The sequence below is a fragment of the Thalassophryne amazonica genome, chromosome 18 (assembly GCF_902500255.1).
Source record: "Thalassophryne amazonica chromosome 18, fThaAma1.1, whole genome shotgun sequence".
Lineage (NCBI taxonomy): Eukaryota > Metazoa > Chordata > Actinopteri > Batrachoidiformes > Batrachoididae > Thalassophryne > Thalassophryne amazonica.
Window position 1 is genome coordinate 26,189,598 of NC_047120.1, and position 24,305 is coordinate 26,213,902.

At 40.9% G+C, this 24,305-nt stretch overlaps 1 protein-coding gene and 1 long non-coding RNA gene across 2 annotated transcripts; one reads left to right on the forward strand and one right to left on the reverse strand.

Annotated features, from left to right (window-relative positions):
• The first annotated feature begins 1,289 nt into the window (after positions 1-1,289).
• On the forward strand, positions 1,290-20,975 carry scd (stearoyl-CoA desaturase (delta-9-desaturase)). Its single transcript, XM_034193881.1, has 5 exons — positions 1,290-1,515; positions 15,572-15,702; positions 15,826-16,031; positions 18,741-18,973; positions 19,725-20,975. The coding sequence occupies exons 1-5, from the start codon at positions 1,314-1,316 to the stop codon at positions 19,922-19,924; spliced, it is 972 nt and encodes a 323-aa protein (XP_034049772.1). The 5' UTR covers positions 1,290-1,313; the 3' UTR covers positions 19,925-20,975.
• LOC117530922 lies at positions 12,180-23,557 on the reverse strand. Its single transcript, XR_004566482.1, has 3 exons — positions 23,384-23,557; positions 17,193-17,195; positions 12,180-12,190 (listed from the first exon to the last, which is right to left on the reverse strand). It is a non-coding gene; the product is annotated as an uncharacterized LOC117530922 (long non-coding RNA).
• Between the last annotated feature and the right edge of the window lie 748 nt (positions 23,558-24,305).

Here is a 24,305-nt window from a genome sequence, read left to right on the forward strand (position 1 = left end):
TGAGCAAATATTTGTACAAAAACAATAAAGTTCATCAGTTTGAACTTTAAATATCTTGTCATTGTGGTGCATTCAATTGAATATAGGTTGAAGAGGATTTGCAAATCATTGTATTCTGTTTTTATTTACATTTCACACAACACCCCAACTTCATTGGAATTGGAGTTGTGCATTCCACATTTATATCACCTATCATCACCTGTTTGGTGGCCAAAAGAAGCAGTTTACCTGAGTTGTAAGCATGGTACAATGGTGCTAATTAGCTTGTTTGCTTCTGCTTGCTAACATGGTTTGTGTTTTTGTTCTCTTCATCACACATTTTTGAATAATGTGAGTAATACTCTGTAATTTATAATCCAGAAAATATGGTACTTTTCAAGGTCGTCGGCATCACATAAAAGTCAATTCTGTAGCTTTGTACAATCTCACCAAAAGTTGCCACATAAAGAGAGAACAGCGGGTCCAGAACAGAACCCTGAGATACCCCATATTTCACAGTTAAGAATTCAGATGTGCTATTATACTGAACAGGGCAGCATGGTGACTTGGTGGTTAGCACTGTTGCCTCACAGCGAGAAGGTCATGGGATCGATTCCTGCCTGTGGCCTTGCTGTGTGGAATTTGCATGTTCTCCCTGTGTTTGCGTGGGTTGTCTCCGGGTGCTCCAGGTTCCTCCCACATTCAAAGGCAGGCTGGTTAGGTGGATTGAAAACTTTAAATTGTCCGTAGGTGTGCCTGCGGGTTTGAATGCGTTTGTTTGTCTATATGTGGCCCTGCAACGGACTGGCGCCCTGTCCAGAGTGTAACCCCTTCATGCCCTATGACTGCTGGGATAGGCTTCAGCCCCCCGTGAGCCAGTCTTTGATAAGCGGTTGAAGGTGTGTGTAGTGTTATACTGAACATATTACAGTCAACCTGACCAGAAACATCTAAACCATGAAAGCACTTTATCCAAAAATGCAAAAAAGAAACCTTCACTTAAGTCCAATAATGACAGCATAGACGTTTAATCTGCATCCATGAGCAAGTTGTTCACCACTTCAGTTGGCGCAGTCTCTGTCAAGGAGCCCGTATTCTGCTCACTGTGGGGGTTCAAGGAGATCCTTCTGTGACGGATAAGTTGGTTCAAACAATTTTTCCTAGCTCAGCAGAATGAGTTCCTACGGTCAGTGCTGAGGCTGTACTAGCACATACGAACGTTGGTTGTTGCATGGTATTAATGCTTCATAAGAACGTTGGCTTGTTTCAGTAACTTGGAGCAAACATCTGTGCCATTTTGTGTCTGTCAGAGCATCATTGTACTGCCATCCGCGATGACGCAAGCAGAGGACAAGCGGACATCCAGCGTTGAGAACAGAGATGACATTTTTGACCATGCGTACAGGGAAAAAGAAGGCCCCAAACCCCCCAGAAAAATTGTGTGGAAAAATGTCATCTTGATGGGTCTGCTGCACACAGGAGCAGTGTACAGTCTGCTCCTCATCCCCTCAGCATCTGCTCACACCTTGAGTTGGTGTAAGTAAAAATCTTTTTCTTCTTCTCTGCTAGGCTGTCCCATCTGACTCCACTGACTGCTGCTTGTGCATTCATTCTGTTTGCACAGTGCATGCTGTTAAGTCCATGAATATTATTTTAGCTGTCAATCATATCATGTTAAAGTTCAAAGCAAGTAACTAACCTGAGGTTATAATGCAGACTGTCAGCTTTCATTTACGGGTAATTACATCCAAATCAGGTAAAAAGTACAGATCCTGTGCAGAAGAAGACATAACACATGCTTTTTTTTTTTTTTTTTTTTGGGCCACCTTTCCTCTGTTGTGAGAAATCAATACAAAGACACTGACATCCACAAAATTGACTTTTAATAGGAAAAAAACTGACTTCACTTGCCACTTTGTTTTACCCTTAATGTATCCAAAAACAAAACACTAATTTATAAGAACGTGTCTTTATGCATAAAAATATGCCATAACTGCTGCAAATATATATGTAGTTTTGCAGATATAGCTACTGATTCACTGTGCCCCGGTTTCCCCTGATGAATCATAATTGATCTGTGAGCCATGTGCTCCCCCCGCGGTTTGGCATGCATGTGAACCACATATTAAATACAACGTTTACGCAAGTGTGATTTTGTGTCATGGTGACTTGTTTTTTTTAAATTGATAACTACATTATTTTTGATGCAGTTTCGAGATCACAGTGAGTTGAGGAAATGCAGCCTGAAAGATGTGTTCACATCAAGTTATAAACACAGCCTGAAAGAGTCTCGTGGCCCGCTAAAGACAGCTTGCTGCCTGCTTGGCGCATTTCTGGATCCAAAGACCAAAAGAATCAACTCAATAACGTCATGAGTTGAGCATGTAGTGTCCATCGTCTCTTCCCTGTCCAGGGTGTGAGTCAACTGACTGAATTGAGTGCTGAGCTCTGCGTGTGGATTCTGCAATGTTGCCAGATACAGTTGATGGTTTCTTGTGAAAATGGTGTTCAACCACCACTTCTGTTGACTGCAGCCATCTGAGTGGTTGAGTTCTGCATGTGGATTGGAAGGAGATCATGTAATTTTTGGTTTTGTTTTAATTTTTTTTTTTTTTTAATGGCATACTGATCCCAAACTACCCCAAATTTTTAAAGTCTATTTTTAACACAAAATAAAATTCAAACTGTCCAACTACGTGGGAAACCACCCAATCTTGCAACACTGGGTGCAGCCGAGCAGGCTTAAAAGTCAACCTCTCCATAAAATAACAAGTGTTACTGGTTTTTCTGAAGGTCTACTCAATGATGGGTAGGACTAATGTGTTTATTTTGACAGGGTTAGAAATAGTTATTATTACGCTCTCACCAAGCAGTGTTAACATCATCATAAACTTAGATCAGCTTTGCTCTAGTTCATTATTTTATTTGACTTTTTGCAATTTTGACAAAGGGTTTATTCACCGATACTGTTCATATTGCGCTTTATTATAACAAGTGTTTTTAAACGACGTAAAATATTGGTCACCGTGTCTTCATTCAGGAATGCAGGCATAACTTCCTTGTCTACATTGTTCAAGCCATTTTTTTAAAAAAATGGAAACAAAAAAAAAAAATGTTGGAAGTGAGCAAGCAGATGACGTGAGGTTTTAAGAGTTGAGCAAAAGGATGTAGAAAAACTGGTGATGGACTGTTTCTGTGAATATTGTCATCTGAACTAAAAACAGATTTATTTCTGGTTTGAAATGATTGAAAATGCACCAAATCAAACCAAATTTGTCTGGGTGGCCATGTTCCCAGACCCCCCCCCAGCCTGCTTTATCACCACAAAGCACTGAGGGTTACGGCTTCTTGGATTCTATTTTTATTTTATTTTTTGTAAAAAAAATAAATAAATAAAATAAATTCTAATCTGCTTCCATCTGATTAGATTTTTTTTTCTAATCTGCATCCATCTTATTAGAGTATTAAGGGTTAAGCTGACCGCACACTACACCATGATGTAATATGATGGTCGATAAGATCTGTGTTGCTTCATGTATGTAATGCCTGTGATCAGAAAACACAACTTTGTCAGGTAATATTGCATCACAGCATTCAGGCATGATGTGACCGGTACAATTTCCCCATTAATTTTACTGATCTTAAAAATACTCAAAGGAAATTTTGCCTCCCTTATGTCTCTGGTACACATATCCAAAATAGGCACATTTCAGACACAGCAGTCTTCAACTGTGTGTGTGTGTTTGTTGCTTGGAGCTAAAATGGCAACACTGTCACCTCCTTGCAGGTACACAAGACTGGCTGACTGCCTGGTCTGTCTGGCTGAGTCTTGTAAGCTTAGCTATGTTGCCCTCAGTAAAAATTTCACAGTGATAACACACTGTATGAAGCTGCGAAAGCAAGTTATTCTGTCCCATCTTGAAGCAGGATTGCTGGACCTTTTATATACAGGGTGAACACAAAACACTCTTTGGTTTCAAATGTTTATATCAAAAGTTACATGAATAATTTTACAATTTTGGTATCTACAGTTGCATAAACTCAAGTTTTTTTTTTTCTCTTGCAAATTCTTCTTCAAAATTGTAAAATTATTCATGTAACTTTTGATATAAACATTTGAAACCAAGGAGTGTTTTTGTGTTCACCCTGTATATACAAGTATCAATCATAGCACCACTGTGTTGTAAGTGGTTAGTGTACTTGCTTCTGTTTTTTTTTTTTTTTTTTTTTTTTTTTTTTAAAAAAGGTCCCCAGTTCAAGACGACTGATGCTCCATTCTCCATATGCATCTAGATTTGTATCCAGCGTAAAACCTGTGGCGTAAAGCGACTGCATTGAAGCCCGAGACTGAACGATGGCCAACAAATACAGAGCCAGATTATGTTGGGATCAGCCTCCCCTATTGATGTTGAAAACTTTGATCTTAAGATTAATCCATAGGATTCTTCAAGGGGTGAGTTGGGGGGGTGGGGGATGTGTTCTCCCCACATTTGGAATCTGCAGACGTAACAGCACTGTCAGTCTCTGATGTTTCTTGTAGCAAAGATAACACGTTATTTCACAATAAAAGCATTTTAACAGGGCTGGACATTGACCCCTTCCTGCCACTGGCCCACAGGGCCAGCAGCTTTAAGAACTGACTGGCCCCAACAATATTCTACTGGCCCAGGCATACGTACGTGACGCGAACTACAGCTGCCAAAATTAAAATTTTTTAATGCAGTTTCTGGCATTCCAAGGCTGAAATTAATGAACACTGACTGCACAAAATTGCCATTACTTTACAACTGTTTTGCATTTGTTTTTGTTTGAACTTGTTTGCTTGTTTGAACTTATTTTGTACATAACTTTTTATGTTTGTTATTCATTGTTGAGAATGTCTATAACACTTGTGCAGAATAACATTAAAAGTATTAAATTGTTACTATTTACCCTGTTTGTTTTTGTTTCAATTTTTCATTATTTTTTTTTAAGTTAGAGGTGACTTTGCATCTGTGGCCATGTAGGAACAAAACATCTTTTATTTTTCTCGTACAACCTGTCTCTCTCCCATAATTCTACCTCTTATGACCAATTCCTTTAGTATTTGTTTTTGCTGGCTGTTTTCTGGGTTTGGGTGGTTGTAATTTAAACATGTTAGTTGTATTCATTCAAAGCATTCTGTTCTGTTTGCGTCATCTTCATTTGCAATTTTTACAATTTAAAGATGCTCACAAAGATTGGTAATGGAAAAGTGCTGCTGCTTCTTCGCAACATGGTGCATTACCACCACCAGTTGTTGGGTGTGGAGCATTAATGGATTCTCACACAACTTTTGACTGCTTTTCCAGTGTGAGGGGCTCAGCACTCCCCCCTTCTGATCAGTCCCCTTGCCTTCACTGCGCGTGCATCATTTCGGAGTGTCGGCAGCGATTTGCTGATTGTCTCCTTGTTTCTGCTTAAAACTGCACTCCAGTCATCATCTATCTCAGTGGTAGATCTCTAAAGCTTTTGTACAACAATCATTTCCACATAAATTCAGCAATAATTCATAATAAGACGGGGGAGCGATCAGAGCGTGACACCAGCGCATCTGAGACTGACTCTCTACCGATCAAAGGGAATAATGTTATTAACGCTCAGATGACAAAGTAAAACCTCTTAAATCATTCTAAAGTCATTTTTAAGCAGAAACAAGGCAATAATCTGTTAATCGCTGCTAACGCTCTGACATGATGCATGCGCAGTGAAGACGGGGACAGATCGGACTGCAACACCAGGTTTGTGCATGCACAGACTAGTGTAAAAGAGTGAGTCACTGACACCAGTGTCAGACCGAATGGTCCACCCCTAAAAATTGGTCCGCCCTGCCTCCACTGCGCATGCATCATTTCAGAACTCAACCGCTCGTCTGAGACAGTCTCTTCACCCAAAGTGATCAAATGGATTAATCGGATTATTAACCATCAGATGACCAGGTAAAACCTCTTAAATCATTCTAAAGTCAGTTTTAAGCAGAAACGAGGCGATAATCCGTGACGCTTTGAAATGACCGATGCGCAATGAATGCATCAGCTAGCAGCTCGTGTAGCCGCAGCACTCTGATCGGTTCCTCCGTCTTTTATGATGAAATAATGCTGAATTTGTGTGGAAATGATTGTTGTACAAAAGCTTCAGATATCTGTTGCTGGGATAGATGATGACTGGAGTGCAATTTGTAGGAGAAACGAGGTGTTAATCCGTGAACTACGGTTAATGACGCATGCGCAGTGAACGCAGGGCAGACTGATTTTTAGGGGGGACCGTTTGGTTGGCGAGGCCGGGTCACAGGATTAACGGATTCTGAAGTATGCTATATTAATAAGGGATTGTGGTGATGAGGGAGGGGAGGAAAAAAAGTGGGGGAAATTACACTGAATTCTGTTGAATAACCCGTTTTATTATTATTTATTTATTTATTTATTTATTTATTTTTTAATCTGAAATCTCATTTCCTGAGCGGAGCGTATGCAAGAATCTATGGAGCGTGGTGCGCGACAAAAGCAAACATGGCGGCCTCGCTGAAGTTTGACACAGAGATGTGTAGAAATTAGACTTTGCTGCCAGAAAAAAACGGGAGCAAACAGAGATTTCTGACATCCACCAATCTGGATGCGGCTCACCTCCAAAATTCAGTGCAGTCTTTCATGGCCTAATATCTATCTGTGGCGCAAATTTTGTCAAAATCTTTGCAGTAGTTTTGACGTAATCCTGCTGACAGCCACAGACAAACGCAGATGATTTTATTATGTCCTTGGTGGATGTAATAAATAGAATTTTGTGAATATGTGTAGTGGCCTGAGCGGAACATCATTTCATAAATTCTACTGGCCTGTTGTGGGCCAAATCGCCTGCGGGGAAATGGCAGCGTCGAACCCCTTTAATGCAAAAATGCCAGCATCATGACAGACACCTACAGGGAAAGTCACAGTGACATTGTTCCATGAGACTGCACTGAGAAGATTCATCCATCCATCCATTTTCTTCCGCTTTATCCGGAGTCGGGTCGCGGGGGCAGCAGCTCAAGCAAAGCTGCCCAGCTAACCCTAACCTCCATCTGCTGGGGATCCGGTGATGCCTCTCATTCAGCCTTTGTTTCGTACACATACACACTGATGTCAGCATGCCAACATGCAAAGTGCTCAGCTGCACACTGAGAGCAACTTTGTGGATTAAGGGCCTTGCTCAAGGACACTTTGTCTGATGAGGGTTCTCTGGTCTCCAGCAGGTCTCTCTAACCTCCAGACCACCGCCTCCCCGAAGTTGTTACAAGCTTCAGTGGTGCAAAGAAAATGAGGTCTGTGAGAAAAGTAACAGACCTTTTTATTTTTTTCAAAAACTATATGGATTTGATTCATATGTTTTTACATCAGCCAAGCTTGAACCTTCGTGCGCATGTGTGAGTTTTTCCACGTCTGTCGGTTGCATCATTCGCCTGTGGGCAGGCTTTGAGTGAGCACTGGTCCATCCCTCTCGTCGTTGTTTTATTGCGAGGACATGGCGGAATGATTTGGGCTTTTTTTTCCATCAGAATTTTTTCAGAAACTGTTAGAGACAGGCAGCTGGAAACCATTCGAAAAATTTACCTGGCTTTTGGTGAAAATTTTACGGGTTTCACAGAGAATGAGTGTTACTACAGCTTTAAGGATGCCCCACAATGGCGCACGGCGCGCCGCGCTCCGAGCCGCCATCGAGAGGCAGAAACCACCACATTATTTCTAAACGGATGGCTGTGTGGAGCCGGGACCATCGTGTGCAATTTCTCTGGTTATCACAAGAGCTGGACATCAGCCATTTTCCGGCAGATTTCACTTTTAACGAGATATTGTCATGGAAAGCTGCGCGGAGGCTTTGCGCATCACGACTAGGGATGGATATTGATAAGGTTTTATCAATGCCATTATTGATCCGATTCCTTACCAATTCCCTTATCGATACCTCATGAATTTTGTGCTAAAAGTAGGCTTTACAGGTTTTCTATGTATTTCCTTGAGTCTTAAAGTAAATAAATGTGAAATTAGTCACTGTGTCCTTGATCTCTGGACATAAATAAAAATAAACAAAACTGTGTTTCGCTTTGAAGTTATTAATTCAGACTGAATTCTATCGTTCTATCTTGTCAGAGAGCCGCGCAACGTTTGGAGCTGTGTGAACAGAACGGAGGATGATTCTCGTTTCTTTCTCGCAGCAAGACAGGGGTCCCAGTTAGTAACTTTAATCCGCACAAAAGTGAATCACAACTCATATTCAGGGATGAATGTGGTGAAAAACAAAAAAAGCTGAAACCCAAAATTACCCCCCAACACCACCTGCACGAAAATGCTTGAATTCTAGAAGCTCTGAAATGCAATCTGGGACTATTGCAGACAATAAACTGGAGTGAGTGCTGAATCTATTTAGGTGAGAAAAAAAATACAACTTATTCAAATTCATTCCAGTAGTATTCTGCTCTTACTAGGATGCAGCAGTTTTCTAGTTTGGCAGATAGTTCTGGAGGAAATCACTGAAGAAATTAACAAACTGAAAATATGGTTTGACCGAAGCAAACTGTCATTAAACTTAAATAAGACAGGGATGAAATGGAGGTGTGAGAGTCACTAGGTGTTCACAGGAAACATTTATTTCTGTATGTATTTATTTTAGTTGCTATTATATATTTTCTGTTGTGTTTCTATTCAGGTTCTTTCTGTCTTTCTCTAAAATTGTACACTCAACAAAAATATAAACGCAACACTTTTGGTTTTGCTCCCATTTTGTATGAGATGAACTCAAAGATCTAAAACTTTTTCCACATACACAATATCACCATTTCCCTCAAATATTGTTCACAAACCAGTCTAAATCTGTGATAGTGAGCACTTCTCCTTTGCTGAGATAATCCATCCCACCTCACAGGTGTGCCATATTAAGATGCTGATTAGACACCATGATTAGTGCACAGGTGTGCCTTAGACTGCCCACAATAAAAGGCCACTCTGAAAAGAAGTGCTCACTATCACAGATTTCGACTGGTTTGTGAACAATATTTGAGGGAAATGGTGATATTGTGTATGTGGAAAAAGTTTTAGATCTTTGAGTTCATCTCATACAAAATGGGAGCAAAACCAAAAGTGTTGCAGTTATATTTTTGTTGAGTATATATAATCATTAGATTAATATATAAGCAAAAATAAATTTAAGGAATATTACAATTTGAAAACAAATGCACCCGAACGTGATGACGGCTGCAATTGCTAAATGCAAACTTTTAACATTGAAAATGCCATAGACATGCTAACACGTTAGCATCGCTCCCATTTTTAACTTATAAAATATATCTGTCAACTGTTTCAGAAGACCATAACAGGTCGGTTTAACGTAGAAAAGGTAAATAATACTCACAGACGTATGCTCTTTAGGGTTTTAGCGGGGGAAAATTAAGCAAAAGAAAGAAACCAAGCAATCGACCGAAGCATTGCTTCAGTCTGTGAACCACGCTTCAATTTGGTTCAAGGTTCAAAGCAAAGCCGCGCTGCAGAAAAGTTGATTAAGGACCCGCTGCAGGGTCTGTAATCAATGTAGAGAAATGATCATTTTCCTGACAAACACCCGCCAAAACAACGGCCACTCTGAAGGACCGATAACAGAATCATTAAGCACAAAGCTTATTGATGTCGGTGGATCGAATCATTTCTTAATGATACCCAAAAGGAACCGGTTCTCGATACCCATCCCTAGTCACGACCGATTCGCTGATGGAGCGAGACAAAGGAACACCTCCGTTTCGGAGTGTTAGAGGACAAGTTGGGACATGTCTATCTCGGCTTTCAGTGCTTACCAGTCGAGTGAGTATAAGAGAAATTGTGGAGAGCTGGCCTCTGCGCAGCTTTCCGTGACAAAATCTCTTGTTAAAAGTGAAATCTGCCAGAAAATGGCTGATGTCCATCTCTTGTGATAACCAGAGAAATTGCACATGACGGTCCCGGTTCCACACAGCCATCCGTTTAGAAATGATGTGGTGGTTTCTGCCTCTCGATGGAGGCTTGGAGCGCGGCGTGCCGTGCGCCATTGTGGGCCGTCCTTAAAGCTGTAGTAACACTCCTTATTCTCTGTGAAGCCTGTAAAATTTTCACCGAAAGCCAGATAAATTTTTTGAATGGTTTCCAGCTGCCTGTCTCTAACAGTTTCTGAAAAAATTCTGATGGGGAAAAAAAGCCCAAATCATTCCACCATTTCCTCGCAATGAAACGACGACGAGAGGGGTGGACCAGTGCTCACTCAAAGCCTGCCCACAGGCGAATGACGCAACCGACAGGTGTGGAAAAACTCACGCATGCGCACGAAGGTTCAAGCTTAGCTGACGTAAAAACATATGAATCAAATCCATATAGTTTTTGAAAAAAAATAAAGGTCCGTTACTTTTCTCACAGACCTCGTATGTTGTTGGAAGAGCCTCGACCTTTGCAAACTTATTTTCAGAGTCTCTCTCTCTTTGCCACACTGCGCCACAGGGTTTATAGGGTTTTTGTTTTATGATTTATTGTAACTGAGCTCCAGGTAATATGCAACACATGAAGTCTGCGCTGGGGCTATTGCCTGCCTTGTCAGTAAAATAATGGCTGACGAGTGGCAGTGTAGACCTTTGCTACCACACACACACACAGTTGCGTCTGCACCGTTCACCCACCTTTTTAGGGATTTCCTTCTAATTAATGCTGCCAGTTTGTGCTCTGAACTCATGTTCTTCACTTGCTTTTAGTTCTGATGTGACAGATAAAGTAAAAAAAAAATTTGCCATTGTGAAATGATGTAATGATTAGACAATGGAATTTTTTTTTTTTTTTTTTTTTTTTTTTACAGTGTAAAATGTGGTTGCCTGGCATATGCACCTGTCATGGCAGTATAGAGCATTGTGGTAGATGGCAATTGTCTGTAGTTGCATGTGTTGGGCATTTAGTGTAAACTTGCATTTTATTCTATTAGCAGATCAGAAGTATTCCAGTCATCAGAGTGACACTTTTATAATCATAGCAGATTAAACTGTAGTGCAAAAAACGAATCCCTTATGGCACATTTCAGGAAAATTCAACACATGCAGTCATCATGCTGACTTAGTCGTCACCTGCTCCTTATGTAACCTCTTTAGCTCAGTACTGACTCAGCAAGTGTCAGTGATAATTTGAGCAAACACAAATATGGTGTCTTGTTTACCATAAAGGACTACACAGAGTGCAGTGTACGAAATACTAACTGCTGCAGTTGATGGTTCCTTTATTTAAAGGACAAGTAGGAAGATATGCAGACATGGCTTATAACGGGAAAACACATTCATTACAGTGCAGTGTTTTGTCTGTGTGTCTTTCTTGGAAAGCACTTGGATTCATTTAAACAGCTAATCAATTGGTCCACATTGATTAATAATTGGACAAGCTCAACATTAGTGCACTGACGCATACATGTTCCTGTAAGTTGTTTGCCATTGCTGTTTGTTTTAGCTTCCATCCACCTACCTCTAGTAGGCATGGTGATTGAATCTTATGACCATAAGAATTAACATCTAATTTTAGAGATGTATGTCTGTATGACATTTATCAATCAAATTGTGATCAAAATGTTAAGAGATTTCATTTGCCATTTGTACTCACACACAAGGATTTTGTACAGTAGTGTTAAGAATAATAGTAGTGCTATGTGACTAAAAATTAATCCAGGTTTTGAGTATATTTCGTATTGTTACATGGGAAACAAGGTACCAGTAGATTCTCACAAATCCAACAAGACCAAGCATTCATGATATGCGCACTGTTAAGGCTATTAAATTGGGCTATTAGTAAAAAAAAAAAAAAGTAGAAAAGGGGGTGTTCACAATAATAGTAGTGTGGCATTCAGTTAGTGAGTTTGTCAATTTTGTGGAACAAACAGGTGTGAATCAGGTGTCCCCTATTTAAGGATGAAGCCAGCACCTGTTGAACATGCTTTTCTCTTTGAAAGCCTGAGGAAAATGGGATGTTCAAGACATTGTTCAGAACATCAGTGTAGTTTGATTTAAAAAGTTGATTGGAGAGGGGAAAACTTATACGCAGGTGCAAAAAATTATAGGCTGTTCATCTACAATGATCTCCAATGCTTTAAAATGGACAAAAAAAAAAGACGCGTGGAAGAAAACAGAAAACAACCATCAAAATGGATAGAAGAATAACCAGAATGGCAAAGGCTCACCCATTGATCAGCTCCAGGATGATCATAGAGAGTCTGGAGTTACCTGTAAGTGCTGTGACAGTTAGACACCTGTGTGAAGCTAATTTATTTGCAGGAATCCCCCGCAAAGTACCTCTGTTAAATAAGACGTGCAGAAGAGGTTACAATTTGCCAAAGAACACATCAACTGGCCTAAAGAGAAATGGAGGAATATTTTGTGGACTGATGAGAGTAAAATTGTTCTTTTTGGGTCCAAGGGCCGCAGACAGTTTGTGAGACGACCCCCAAACTCTGAATTCAAGCCACATTTCACAGTGAAGACAGTGAAGCATGGTGGCGCAAGCATCATGATATGGGCATGTTTCTCCTACTATGGTGTTGGGCCTATATATCGCATACCAGGTATCATGGATCAGTTTGGATATGTGAAAATACTTGAAGAGGTCATGTTGCCTTATGCTGAAGAGGACATGTCCTTGAAATGGGTGTTTCAACAAGACAATGACCCCAAGCACACTAGTAAACGAGCAAAATCTTGGTTCCAAACCAACAAAATTAATGCCTCGCAGATGTGAAGAAATCATGAAAAACTGTGGTTATACAACTAAATACTTTAGTGATTCACAGGATTGCTAAAAAAAGCAGTTTGAACATAATAGTTTTGAGTTTGTAGCGTCAACAGCAGATGCTACTATTATTGTGAACACCCTTTTCTACTTTTTTTTAACTAATAGCCCAATTTCATAGCCTTAAGAGTGTGCATATCATGAATGCTTGGTCTTGTTGGATTTGTGAGAATCTACTGGTACCTTGTTTCCTATGTAACAATAAGAAATATACTCAAAACCTGGATTAATCTTTTAGTCACATAGCACTACTGGCAGGGGTGGTGGCCAAGTGGTTAATGTGCTTGGTTTCAGTTCAGAAGGTTCCGGGTTCAAATCCCACCCCTGCCACATTTCTCCATGTAATGTGGAGTTGCATCAGGAAGGGCATCCGGCGTAAAACTTGTGCCAATTCAACATGCAGGTCCATCTTGGATTTGCTGTGGCGACCTCGAGTGCTAACAAGGGAGCAGCCGAAGGGACTTTTAGTCACATAGCACTGCTATTATTCTGAACACTACTGTACGTTGGAATTCTTGTGCAAAGATCTCAAGTAGATAAAGGTATAAAAGTATGAGGAATAATGTATAAAAAGGATACCCCGTGCACCTGGAAAAAATGCCAGTGATTTTAAGGAATAAAATATTGCACATTAGGTTATAGTTGTGTGATAAATATTGCCCAGTGGGTTTTGGCTGTGAACAGTCCATTACTCTGAGTTTAGAAATGCCATCATTCTGACTGTGGCCCAAAAAAAAACAAAAACTTATGGAATAGAGTCCTGGGTGTGATGATGATGCTGTCTGCTCTACTTGTTCCCAGCTGTGTTTGGACCTGAGGAAAAAGTGGGCAGGGTGGTGAGGGTCCCTGATAATGTGCTGTGCCCTCTTTTTGCATCGTTCTGTGTGAACTGAGTCTGTAGATGGAAGTTCAGTTCTGATCCTTTTTTTTTTTTCTTCACCTACCTGAGTGCTGTTGCTGTACCACACTGAGATGCTGGTGGTGAGGATACTCTCCACCAGGCCTGTGTAGGCTTTGTGTGAGGGGATGGGAGCTCATCCCGGCCTTCCTGAGCAGTCTGAAGAAGTGCAGCTGCTTCTGAGCTTTTTTTATTTTCACGGTGGCTGCAGTGTTTGCAGACCAGATCAGATGACACGTGAAGGCTGAGGAACTTGTGGCTGTCCACTCTCACTATTTCAGTGCCCTTTAAGGTTGAGGGAGTGATGTTGAGGGGCTTTGCTCCTGAAGTCAAAGATGATTTATGTGTTTCTTTCCTTCATTGAGGTCGTTTTTCTCTCCATAAGCAAGCGTGTTGTCGAACACCAGTGTACAGTCTCGTCTCCACCCTTGATGAGGCCCAGGATGGTCGTGTCGTCAGAGTATTTGATGAAGACTGTGTTGTCCATGTTGGATACACAGTCGCAGGTGTATAGGGTGAAGAGTTTGGGGCTGAGGCAACAGTCCTGAGTTGAACTGGTGCTGATTGTGAGCTCAGTGGAAACCATTCCTCCCATCTGTACAACTTGCGGTCGGTCTGTAAGGAAATCCAGAACCCAGTTTCAGGTGGCAGTTGGGACACCTGGGTCAGACAGTTTTCCAGTCATCTTTTTTGGGTGAATGGTGTTGAAGGTAGAGGTGCCACTCTACTCTGACTATTACCCCCGCCACTCAATTTTTTTTTTTTTTTTTTTTTTTAACAGAATGAAACAGAATGTGAATTTTTAACTTCTTAAAATATGTCAAGGTTAGTCATCTCTGAACTTCTGTGTCCCAAGAAAGTTCCCTGTGAATTTGAGGACTCTAGCAGTAATAGGACTGTACTTACTATGTTGAGCACAGACAGACGGATGGATGCATAGTCTTTGCAATAGTGGATGGCCATATTTGATGGCCTCGGGTAAAAATGAGTGTTGTTGCTATGTCAGTGACGTTTAATTAAAATGATGTTTGAGCTGTAGAGCAGGTAGCTCAGTGGGATAAGGAGTTCAACTATCAGTATGGAGTTTGATTCCTATCCACACTACATATCTCTGTCCTTGGACAAGACACTACATCTGCATGGTCTCCGTCCACCCAGTTGTAAATTGGTCCCCTTCTTGCCTCAGAAAGTCGGGTGATGCTCTGCTTCAGGCTACGGAATCCTTGGATAAGCACTCGCACCAATGGGTCTCAGGCCTATATAGGAAATCATCTTCTATATGAACTCGACTCACTTGTTTGTTTCATAGGTTGAACACTTTTTAAAAACAACTTAAATCAATAATACACAAACATTGACAGACTTCATAGGCATAATCAAGCTGTATTGTTTAATGAAAATACTTTAGTTGAAGTCTACTTACACATTCTAGAATCAATCATGTAGCATGAATGTTCAGAATTTCGTAAACGCCTGAATTTGTATATTTTAACACTGACACATGCTTCAATTTATTTGCTTGGGTTTCAGGCTGTGCTCATCGCTTTCAAGTTTTATGTTGACTATTTTTGAGTAATCATGCTAGAATCCTAACAAATCGACCAACAGACAAAAACGCTCACCTTCATGAGCATCTGACCACCTTTTAGCCTTTTTTTTTTTTTCCTGTGTGTAGTTGGTAGTTGTAATTAAATTCTTTGATGGATTTAACAAATAATCAACACTTGTGGAGCCTTTGAGTGTTGGGTCTGAGCCAGCGTCTCATGTCTGTAATCGGCAGAGACGACATCTTAACTTATGATTGTTTTTTTTTCTCCAAGAATCTATTCTAATGTACAGCTAATTAATATGTTGATTCTGTGTTTCCCTGCAGCTGTATTTTGTTTCATGTTCAGCGCTTTAGGAATCACTGCCGGAGCTCATCGCCTGTGGAGTCACAGATCCTACAAGGCCTCATTACCGCTCAGGATCTTTCTTGGTTTAGGGAATTCCATGGCGTTTCAGGTAGTCTGAACTCACGTGAATTTACTCAAAGCTGAGGTTGTTGAAATAACTGGCGTTTGCATTATGTTATAATCACCACAGTCTACGTTTTTTTTTTTTTTTTTTTTTTACTGCATCTGACAGAACGACATCTTTGAGTGGGCTCGAGATCACAGAGTTCACCACAAATACTCCGAGACAGACGCCGACCCCCACAACGCTAGCCGAGGCTTCTTCTTTGCTCACATTGGCTGGCTTCTGGTGCGCAAACACCCTGATGTTATAGAAAGAGGTCGTAAGCTGGATCTCAGCGACCTGATGGCTGACAAAGTTGTGAAGTTACAAAGAAAGTAAGTATGTTTGGTTAATGATTGACTTTCTGGTTCACCTGACTGCTGACTACAACCCCTGGCAAAAATGATGGAATCACCGGCCTCGGAGGATGTTCATTCAGTTGTTTAATTTTGTAGAAAAAAAAAGCAGATCAGACATGACACAAAACTAAAGTCATTTCAAATGGCAACTTTCTGGCTTTAAGAAACACTATAAGAAATCAGGAAAAAAAATTGTCAGTCCGTAACAGTTACTTTTTTAGACCAAGCAGAGGGAAAAAATATGGAATCATGAAAAACAAAAGAACGCTCCAACACATCACTAGTATTTTGTTGCACCACCTCTGGCTTTTATAACAGCTTGCAGTCTCTGAGGCATGGACTTAATGAGTGACAAACAGTACTCTTCATCATCTGGCTCCAACTTTCTCTGATTGCTGTTGCCAGATCAGCTTTGCAGGTTGGAGCCTTGTCATAGACCATTTTCTTCAACTTCCACCAAAGATTTTCAATTGCATTAAAATCCGGACTATTTGCAGGCCATGACATTGACCCTATGTGTCTTTTTGCAAGGAATGTTTTCACAGTTTTTGCTCTATGTCAAGATGCATTATCATCTTGAAAAATGATTTCATCATCCCCAAACATCCTTTCAATTGATGGGGTAAGAAAAGTGTCCAAAATATCAACGTAAACTTGATGATGTAATGACAGCCATCTCCCCAGTGCCTTTACCTGACATGCAGCCCCATATCATCAATGACTGTGGAAATTTACAGGTTCTCTTCAGGCAGTCATCTTTATAAATCTCATTGGAACAGCACCAAACAAAAGTTCCAGCATCATCACCTTGCCCAATGCAGATTCGAGATTCACCACTGAATATGACTTTCATCCAGTCATCCACAGTCCATGATTGCTTTTCCTTAGCCCAATGTAACCTTGTTTTTTTTTCTGTTTAGGTGTTAATGATGGCTTTCATTTAGCTTTTCTGTATGTAAATCCCATTTCCTTTAGGCTGTTTGTTACAGTTTGGTCACAGACATTGACTCCAGTTTCCTCCCATTCGTTCCTCATTTGTTTTGTTGTGCATTTTCGATTTTTGAGACACATTGCTTTAAGTTTTCTGTCTTGACGCTTTGACGTCTTCCTTGGTCTACCAGTATGTTTGCCTTTAACAACCTTCCCATGTTGTTTGTATTTGGTCCAGAGTTTAGACACAGCTGACTGTGCACAACCAACATCTTTTGCAACATTGCGTGATGATTTACCCTCTTTTAAGAGTTTGATAATCCTCTCCTTTGTTTCAATTGACATCTCTCGTGTTGGAGCCATGATTCATGTCAGTCCACTTGGTGCAACAGCTCTCCAAGGTGTGATCACTCCTTTTTAGATGCAGACTAACAAGCAGATCTGATTTGATGCAGGTGTTAGTTTTGGGGATGAAAATTTACAGGGTGATTACATAATTTATTCCTCAGAATTGAGTGAGTCCATATTTTTTTCCCTCTGCTTGGTCTAAAAAAGTAACCGTTAGTGACTGCCACAATTATTTTTCCTGATTTCTTATAGTGTTTCTTAAAGCCAGAAAGTTGCCATTTGAAATGACTTTAGTTTTGTGTCATGTCTGTGATCTGCTTTTTTTTTTCTACAAAATTAAACAACTGAATGAACATCCTCCGAGGCTGGTGATTCCATAATTATTGCCAGGGGTTGTATTAGTCTGGAAGTATGTCATAATCAAAAAGGTGCGCCGTGTGCTTTTGGCAGAGTGTCTGCTGGTTTTTCTCACCTAAATATTCAGTTATAACAAATACTTAGAATGCCTGCAAAAGGTTCTCACACCCTGGGCTTTTACCTACCAATTATTTTTCACACATCAGAATAACAGCGTCAGTAAACATTTGGCTAAAACATCTTTTAACCCTTTATTTGTGTGTTTGAGGCAAGTAACATTAAAAGTTTATGGTTATTTCAGGAGGACAAGCCAGCTCCTTTGATTAACTCTAGTGATGTTGATGAATATCTAAACTGTTCCTGTAAATGTAATTACACCCAGATCAAAGATGAAATGGTTTTGGTTGTTGAAACTCTTAATGAGACCAGGCAAAAGACTAAAACTGTGCCTTGAAAAGATCTAAATTTCAAAGTGCAGAAAATAAAGTTGTCTGCACTCAGTCCTGGAGTGGCCATGGAGGAGGGAAATGTATAGCACTTGAAATGCTATTGTGTGCTCACAGCATATCATTAATTTTTACGCACAAGATAATTAATTTGGGCAGTGATGGCCAACAATTTGCATATTCTGTGGTTTGTCCACGTGAAGGCACTATAGTATCATCTGTCACTCAGTCTAGCACATTCTGTGCACAATGGTATCTTACACATGGTGCCAAGATACCTTGAGCACCACAGGTGGAACAGCCTGCTGTGCAGCTCTCGCTCGCCTCCTTTACTGCACATAGCAGATGCACCATATTCACATTGTTCTGTGGTTTATCTGTTACATTTAAGATACCATGTATCATAAATGTAGTGTTTGTTCAGCTTCCCTCTTAGCAGTTCCAAAGATTTATCTTGATTTGATGTTGTAAATAAAAACAAGCACTCTGAGTAGATGTGTTGGTGCAGGTCTGGTATAATAATGGAAACTGTCATGCGGACGGTGAGATTGAAGGGTCCCGTATTGATTTTTGAGAAGAACATTCTTTTCTGTCTTGTCCACAGGTATTACAAGCTGTCGGTGGTGCTCATGTGCTTCTTGGTGCCCACGGTGGTGCCTTGGTACGTGTGGGGCGAGTCCCTGTGGGTGGCCTACTTCCTCGCCACTGTGCTGAGGTACACCTTGGTGCTGAATGCCACCTGGCTGGTCAACAGCGCAGCTCATATGTGGGGAAACAGGCCCTATGACAGGACCATCAACCCCAGAGAGAACGTGTTTGTCGCCTTCAGCGCCATAGGTATGAAATGGAAACGCAAATGTCTTCTAAAGATTCAGCAAGACATCATTCTTTTTTCTCTCATATTTACATACTTCTCACCAGCATTATAACAGAGTAACTGCCCAAAAACAGTGTAAATTTGGGCCATTATGTTGTTTTCAAGGGTGTGTAGTGGGAAAATTATCATCTCTCTATGTTGAGTGTACCCGGCTACCTTACATATATTTAACAACAAGCGCTGATGCAGAGCTTTGGCTTGTTTTGACATCTATCCACATTTATGTGCTTCCTATGTGGGTTATCTAGATTAATGTATGCTAACTGGCAGGCACGTGCCTCTACATTGCAGTACTGTCGTAGCTCTGTCGCTTCATGAATACATTATGGAACCACTGCTTCTGATTCAGAAGGCTGTGAATACTTGTGTACGTGTAATGTCTTACGCCCCGTCACACCTTGATGATTTAGCCAACGTATGCCGACTGTATTAAAAATGCTGGCATTCATCTTACGAGTTACTGGTAAGTTTTATTTCAATTTGGAGCACGCTAATGTACGGCAAGTACGTTGAAAAATTTTGGGCATGCACAATATTTTCAGCGTATGGCTCATACCTCCTGCATACACGAGCCATAAGTTGTAGGCAAGTTATGCGATTGACACGTTTCTGCACAGAAAAACTGTAAAATACGTTTGTTGTGCACACCTTCATCATTCTAAACTGGCCACCTGACTGAACAGTGTTGACCTTCTTTCTTTGACCTCACAGGTGAGGGCTTTCACAACTACCACCACACCTTCCCCTACGACTATGCAACCGGAGAGTTTGGATGGAAATTGAACTTTACCACTTGTTTCATTGACTTGATGTGCTTCTTGGGCCTGGCGAGGGACTGTAAGAGAGTGAGCCACGATGTGCTCGTGGCTCGGGTACAGCGGACCGGAAACGGAAGCCACCGGGCCGGCTAACCCTGAACTCTGACCGGCTTCCAAAAACATCCAAGGAAAGTCCTCAGCGCCATGTTTCGCTCACTCCAAAGTTAATTGACTTCAGCAAGGTTTTGACCACCATTTGCTCACTTTTTTTTTTGTAGTTCTGACTAAATTGCTCAAGGTGGATTAAAGAAAAAAGTCTTTGCACATTTTGCGGAGACTTGAGCCTCAGTTCTGAGACAAGGTCGTGCAGTGATCTAAATTATTGTATCATCAAAGTTTGCAAGAAATTCACTTTAATAGCCAACTTGACTGTGATCACATGGAGTTAATAATTTCCTGTAACTGTGAATCAGTTATTCAGAATCAAAGAGAACTAGAGCGGTGAACTCCAGAGGGTCTGAGTTTCAGCTGGTTTTTGAGGAGTGTTGCACTTTACATCTTTGTTAGAAATGAACTTTTGTTATTGTTGTGGGGGAAAAAGCACGAGTGTGTGAGATGAAATGCAGAAGTAATACTTGATAGCAGACTGAGGAAACCCGGATATTCTTCCCATCACGTGATGATAGTCCTCTCCAGTGTAGCAATGCTGAAATTATACTTCAGACTCCGGTTTAGGCACTGATGTCATCAAAGCCGTACCGAGATCAGCTAGTATGACCAGCAGTCACACCACAAGGTGGAAGTTGTGGATCCGAATCGAAATGTTCCAGGAGTCATCATCCCTGATAAATGCTCAGAGCAGCACGACGTCAGCTCACTGCACCAACTGTAGGCTTTAAATTAATTGGATGTAGACAACGTATTGTAATGAAGGAAAAGAATGCAGTGGATTAGAACATTTGGAGCTACAACTTTAGTGATGTAATTCCACAAAACCTGTTTCGTTGTTTACTCGTAGCCTGTGTTGTCCAGAAAATATTCCCACAGAAGAGCCCAAATTGACTCTTAATGGTGCAAAATGAACAAAAACTGTCCGGGTGTTGTGAGGACAGAATACAATAAAGATGCCATTCAATACTTTGTGACGTTGTTGGCTTTCATTAAGACTTTCCTGAGCCTTTGGAAACTTCTAGGCATCTATCCTCTAGAATGGCGTGAATGAATGAATAGATGACTCCAACCCTCCCAGTTTAACACAGTAACAGCAAAAAAAAAATACTCAACAAAAATATAAACGCAACACTTTTGGTTTTGCTCCCATTTTGTATGAGATGAACTCAAAGATCTAAAACTTTTTCCACATACACAATATCACCATTTCCCTCAAATATTGTTCACAAACCAGTCTAAATCTGTGATAGTGAGCACTTCTCTTTTGCTGAGATAATCCATCCCACCTCACAGGTGTGCCATATCAAGATGCTGATTAGACACCATGATTAGTGCACAGGTGTGCCTTAGACTGCCCACAATAAAAGGCCACTCTGAAAGGTGCAGTTTTATCACACAGCACAATGCCACAGATGTTGCAAGATTTGAGGGAGCGTGCAATTGGCATGCTGACAGCAGGAATGTCAACCAGAGCTGTTGCTCGTGTATTGAATGTTCATTTCTCTACCATAAGCCGTCTCCAAAGGCGTTTCAAAAAATTTGGTAGTACATCCAACCAGCCTCACAACCGCAGACCACGTGTAACCACACCAGCCCAGGACCTCCACATCCAGCATGTTCACCTCCAAGATTGTCTGAGACCAGCCACTCGGACAGCTGCTGAACAATCGGTTTGCATAACCAAAGAATTTCTGCACAGACCGTCTCAGGGAAGCTCATCTGCATGCTCGTCGTCCTCATCGGGGTCTCGACCTGACTCCAGTTCGTCGTCGTAACCGACTTGAGTGGCCAAATGCTCACATTCGCTGGCGTTTGGCACGTTGGAGAGGTGTTCTCTTCACGGATGAATCCCGGTTCACACTGTCCAGGGCAGATGGCAGACAGCGTGTGTGGCGTTGTGTGGGTGAGCGGTTTTCTGATGTCAATGTTGTGGATCGAATAGCCCATGGTAGCGGTGGGGTTATGGTATGGGCAGGCATCTGTTATGGACGAAGAACACAGGTGCATTTTATTGATGGCATTTTGAATGCACAGAGATACCGTGACGAGATCCTGAGGCCCATTGTTGTGCCATACATCCAAGAACATCACCTCATGTTGCAGCAGGATAATGCACGGCCCCATGTTGCAAGGATCTGTACACAATTCTTGGAAGCTGAAAATGTCCCAGTTCTTGCATGGCCGGCATACCGGACATGTCACCCATTGAGCATGTTTGGGATGCTCTGGACCGGCGTATACGACAGCGTGTACCAGTTCCTGCCAATATCCAGCAACTTCGCACAGCCATTGAAGAGGAGTGGACCAACATTCTGGTCACACCAGATACTGACTGGTATCCCCCACCCAATAAAACAAAACTGCACCTTTCAGAGTGGCCTTTTATTGTGGGCAGTCTAAGGCACACCTGTGCACTAATCATGGCGTCTAATCAGCATCTTGATATGGCACACCTGTGAGGTGGGATGGATTATCTCAGCAAAGGAGAAGTGCTCACTATCACAGATTTAGACTGGTTTGTGAACAATATTTGAGGGAAATGGTGATATTGTGTATGTGGAAAAAGTTTTAGATCTTTGAGTTCATCTCATACAAAATGGGAGCAAAACCAAAAGTGTTGCGTTTATATTTTTGTTGAGTTTATCTTGTAAGTCACATAATTAAGAGGAAGTTATTAAAATGTTAGTTCAAACCAAAAATCAGCTTTATTTTGCTTGTCGGATCCTGTAGAGTGCTGACATACTGAAAATGGTGCCATTCACTATCCCAGGGTTTTGACTAACGGGTGCCTTTGGTCAAAAATGAGTTTAGTGCAGCCAAGTTTCTAAATTTTAACCTCTTTAAATTCCATGAAAATACATGTCTATATGGTTCGCAGTATGAGGTTGTGATCCTCTCTTCTTTAGAGCTAAGAAGTGGTGGCCTTGAAGATGACAAAAGTTCCTGGTGGCCTTAAATGGCCTTCATCCAGTAATGACACTGGTCACGTTCACCGTGGGGTGTACAATGACTGATGTTTTACATATTCACTTTGGCATTCCCGTGAGAGTGGTGATACATCCTGACCAGTAACCAGTGGTGGGCACACTTCCGATAATCCGATAACAGATAATTATCGAAGATAATGTTTTCTTTATCGGATTATCTTTTTAGATAACTTTAAAAACCTTTATCGGACCAATTATCTTCCGATTAATCTTTGTCCGATAACTTTTAAACCGATAAACAAAATAAACAAAGCTGAACAGCGACAAGTGCTTTTAAAATTAGTTTAGCACTCACCTGTTAAAAGTTTTGTAACAGACGCACAGCTATAACATTTGCAAACAGAAGAGAGCCGCTTATATAACTGCTTACAGTGCAGTTAAGACGATATGGACACTGGTTCAACCATTGACCATTCTACAACCAGGAAGAAAACACAACTGGGGAGAGGGGGACTCATTCCATAAGAGCATCATAATTGGACTGAAAGCTTTTCATCCAAATATTGTACAATGCAATGTTACAATGTCGAGAATGTCTTCAGTATTTTTGCACCCATGGCTTGAATTTGGAGGGTAACTATTACATGTCTCATATTCATAACTGCAAGACTGTTTTAATATGATTTTCAGCATCCCTAAAGTGACCCAGACAGTTTTGTCTGCTTCACTTCCATCATTTCAGTGGTTTGTTGAAGTCAGTAGTTCAGCGTGTGGTGTTTGCCGGAGGATACTCTACAACCCCTGGAAAAATTATGGAATCACCGGCCTCGGAGGATGTTCATTCAGTTGTTTAATTTTGTAGAAAAAAAGCAGATCACACACATGACACAAAACTAAAGTCATTTCAAATGGCAACTTTCTGGCTTTAAGAAACACTATAAGAAATCAAGAAAAAAAAAAGATTGTGGCAGTCAGTAACAGTTACTTTTTTAGACCAAGCAGAGGAAAAAAATATGGAATCACTCAATTCTGAGGAAAAAAATTATGGAATCACCCTGTAAATTTTAATTCCCAAAACTAACACCTGCATCATTATCAGATCTGCTCGTTAGTCTGCATCTAAAAAGGAGTGATCACACCTTGGAGAGCTGTTGCACCAAGTGGACTGACATGAATCATGGCTCCAACACGAGAGATGTCAGTTGAAACAAAGGAGAGGATTATCAAACTCTTAAAAGAGAGTAAATCATCATGCAATGTTGCAAAAGATGTTGGTTGTTCACAGTCAGCTGTGTCTAAACTCAGGACCAAATACAAAAAACATGGGAAGGTTGTTAAAGGCAAACATACTGATAGACCAAGGAAGACAAAGCGTCAAGACAGAAAACTTAAAGCAATATGTCTCAAAAATCCAAAAATGCACAACAAAACAAATG

Excerpts from the sequence above, each read along its gene's own strand:
- scd (XM_034193881.1), top strand. The coding sequence starts at position 1,314 with ATGACGCAAGCAGAGGACAAGCGGACATCCAGCGTTGAGAACAGAGAT. Across the intron at positions 15,703-15,825 it reads GGAATTCCATGGCGTTTCAG|AACGACATCTTTGAGTGGGC; the intron begins GTAGTCTGAACT and ends TGCATCTGACAG. Across the intron at positions 16,032-18,740 it reads GTTGTGAAGTTACAAAGAAA|GTATTACAAGCTGTCGGTGG; the intron begins GTAAGTATGTTT and ends TCTTGTCCACAG.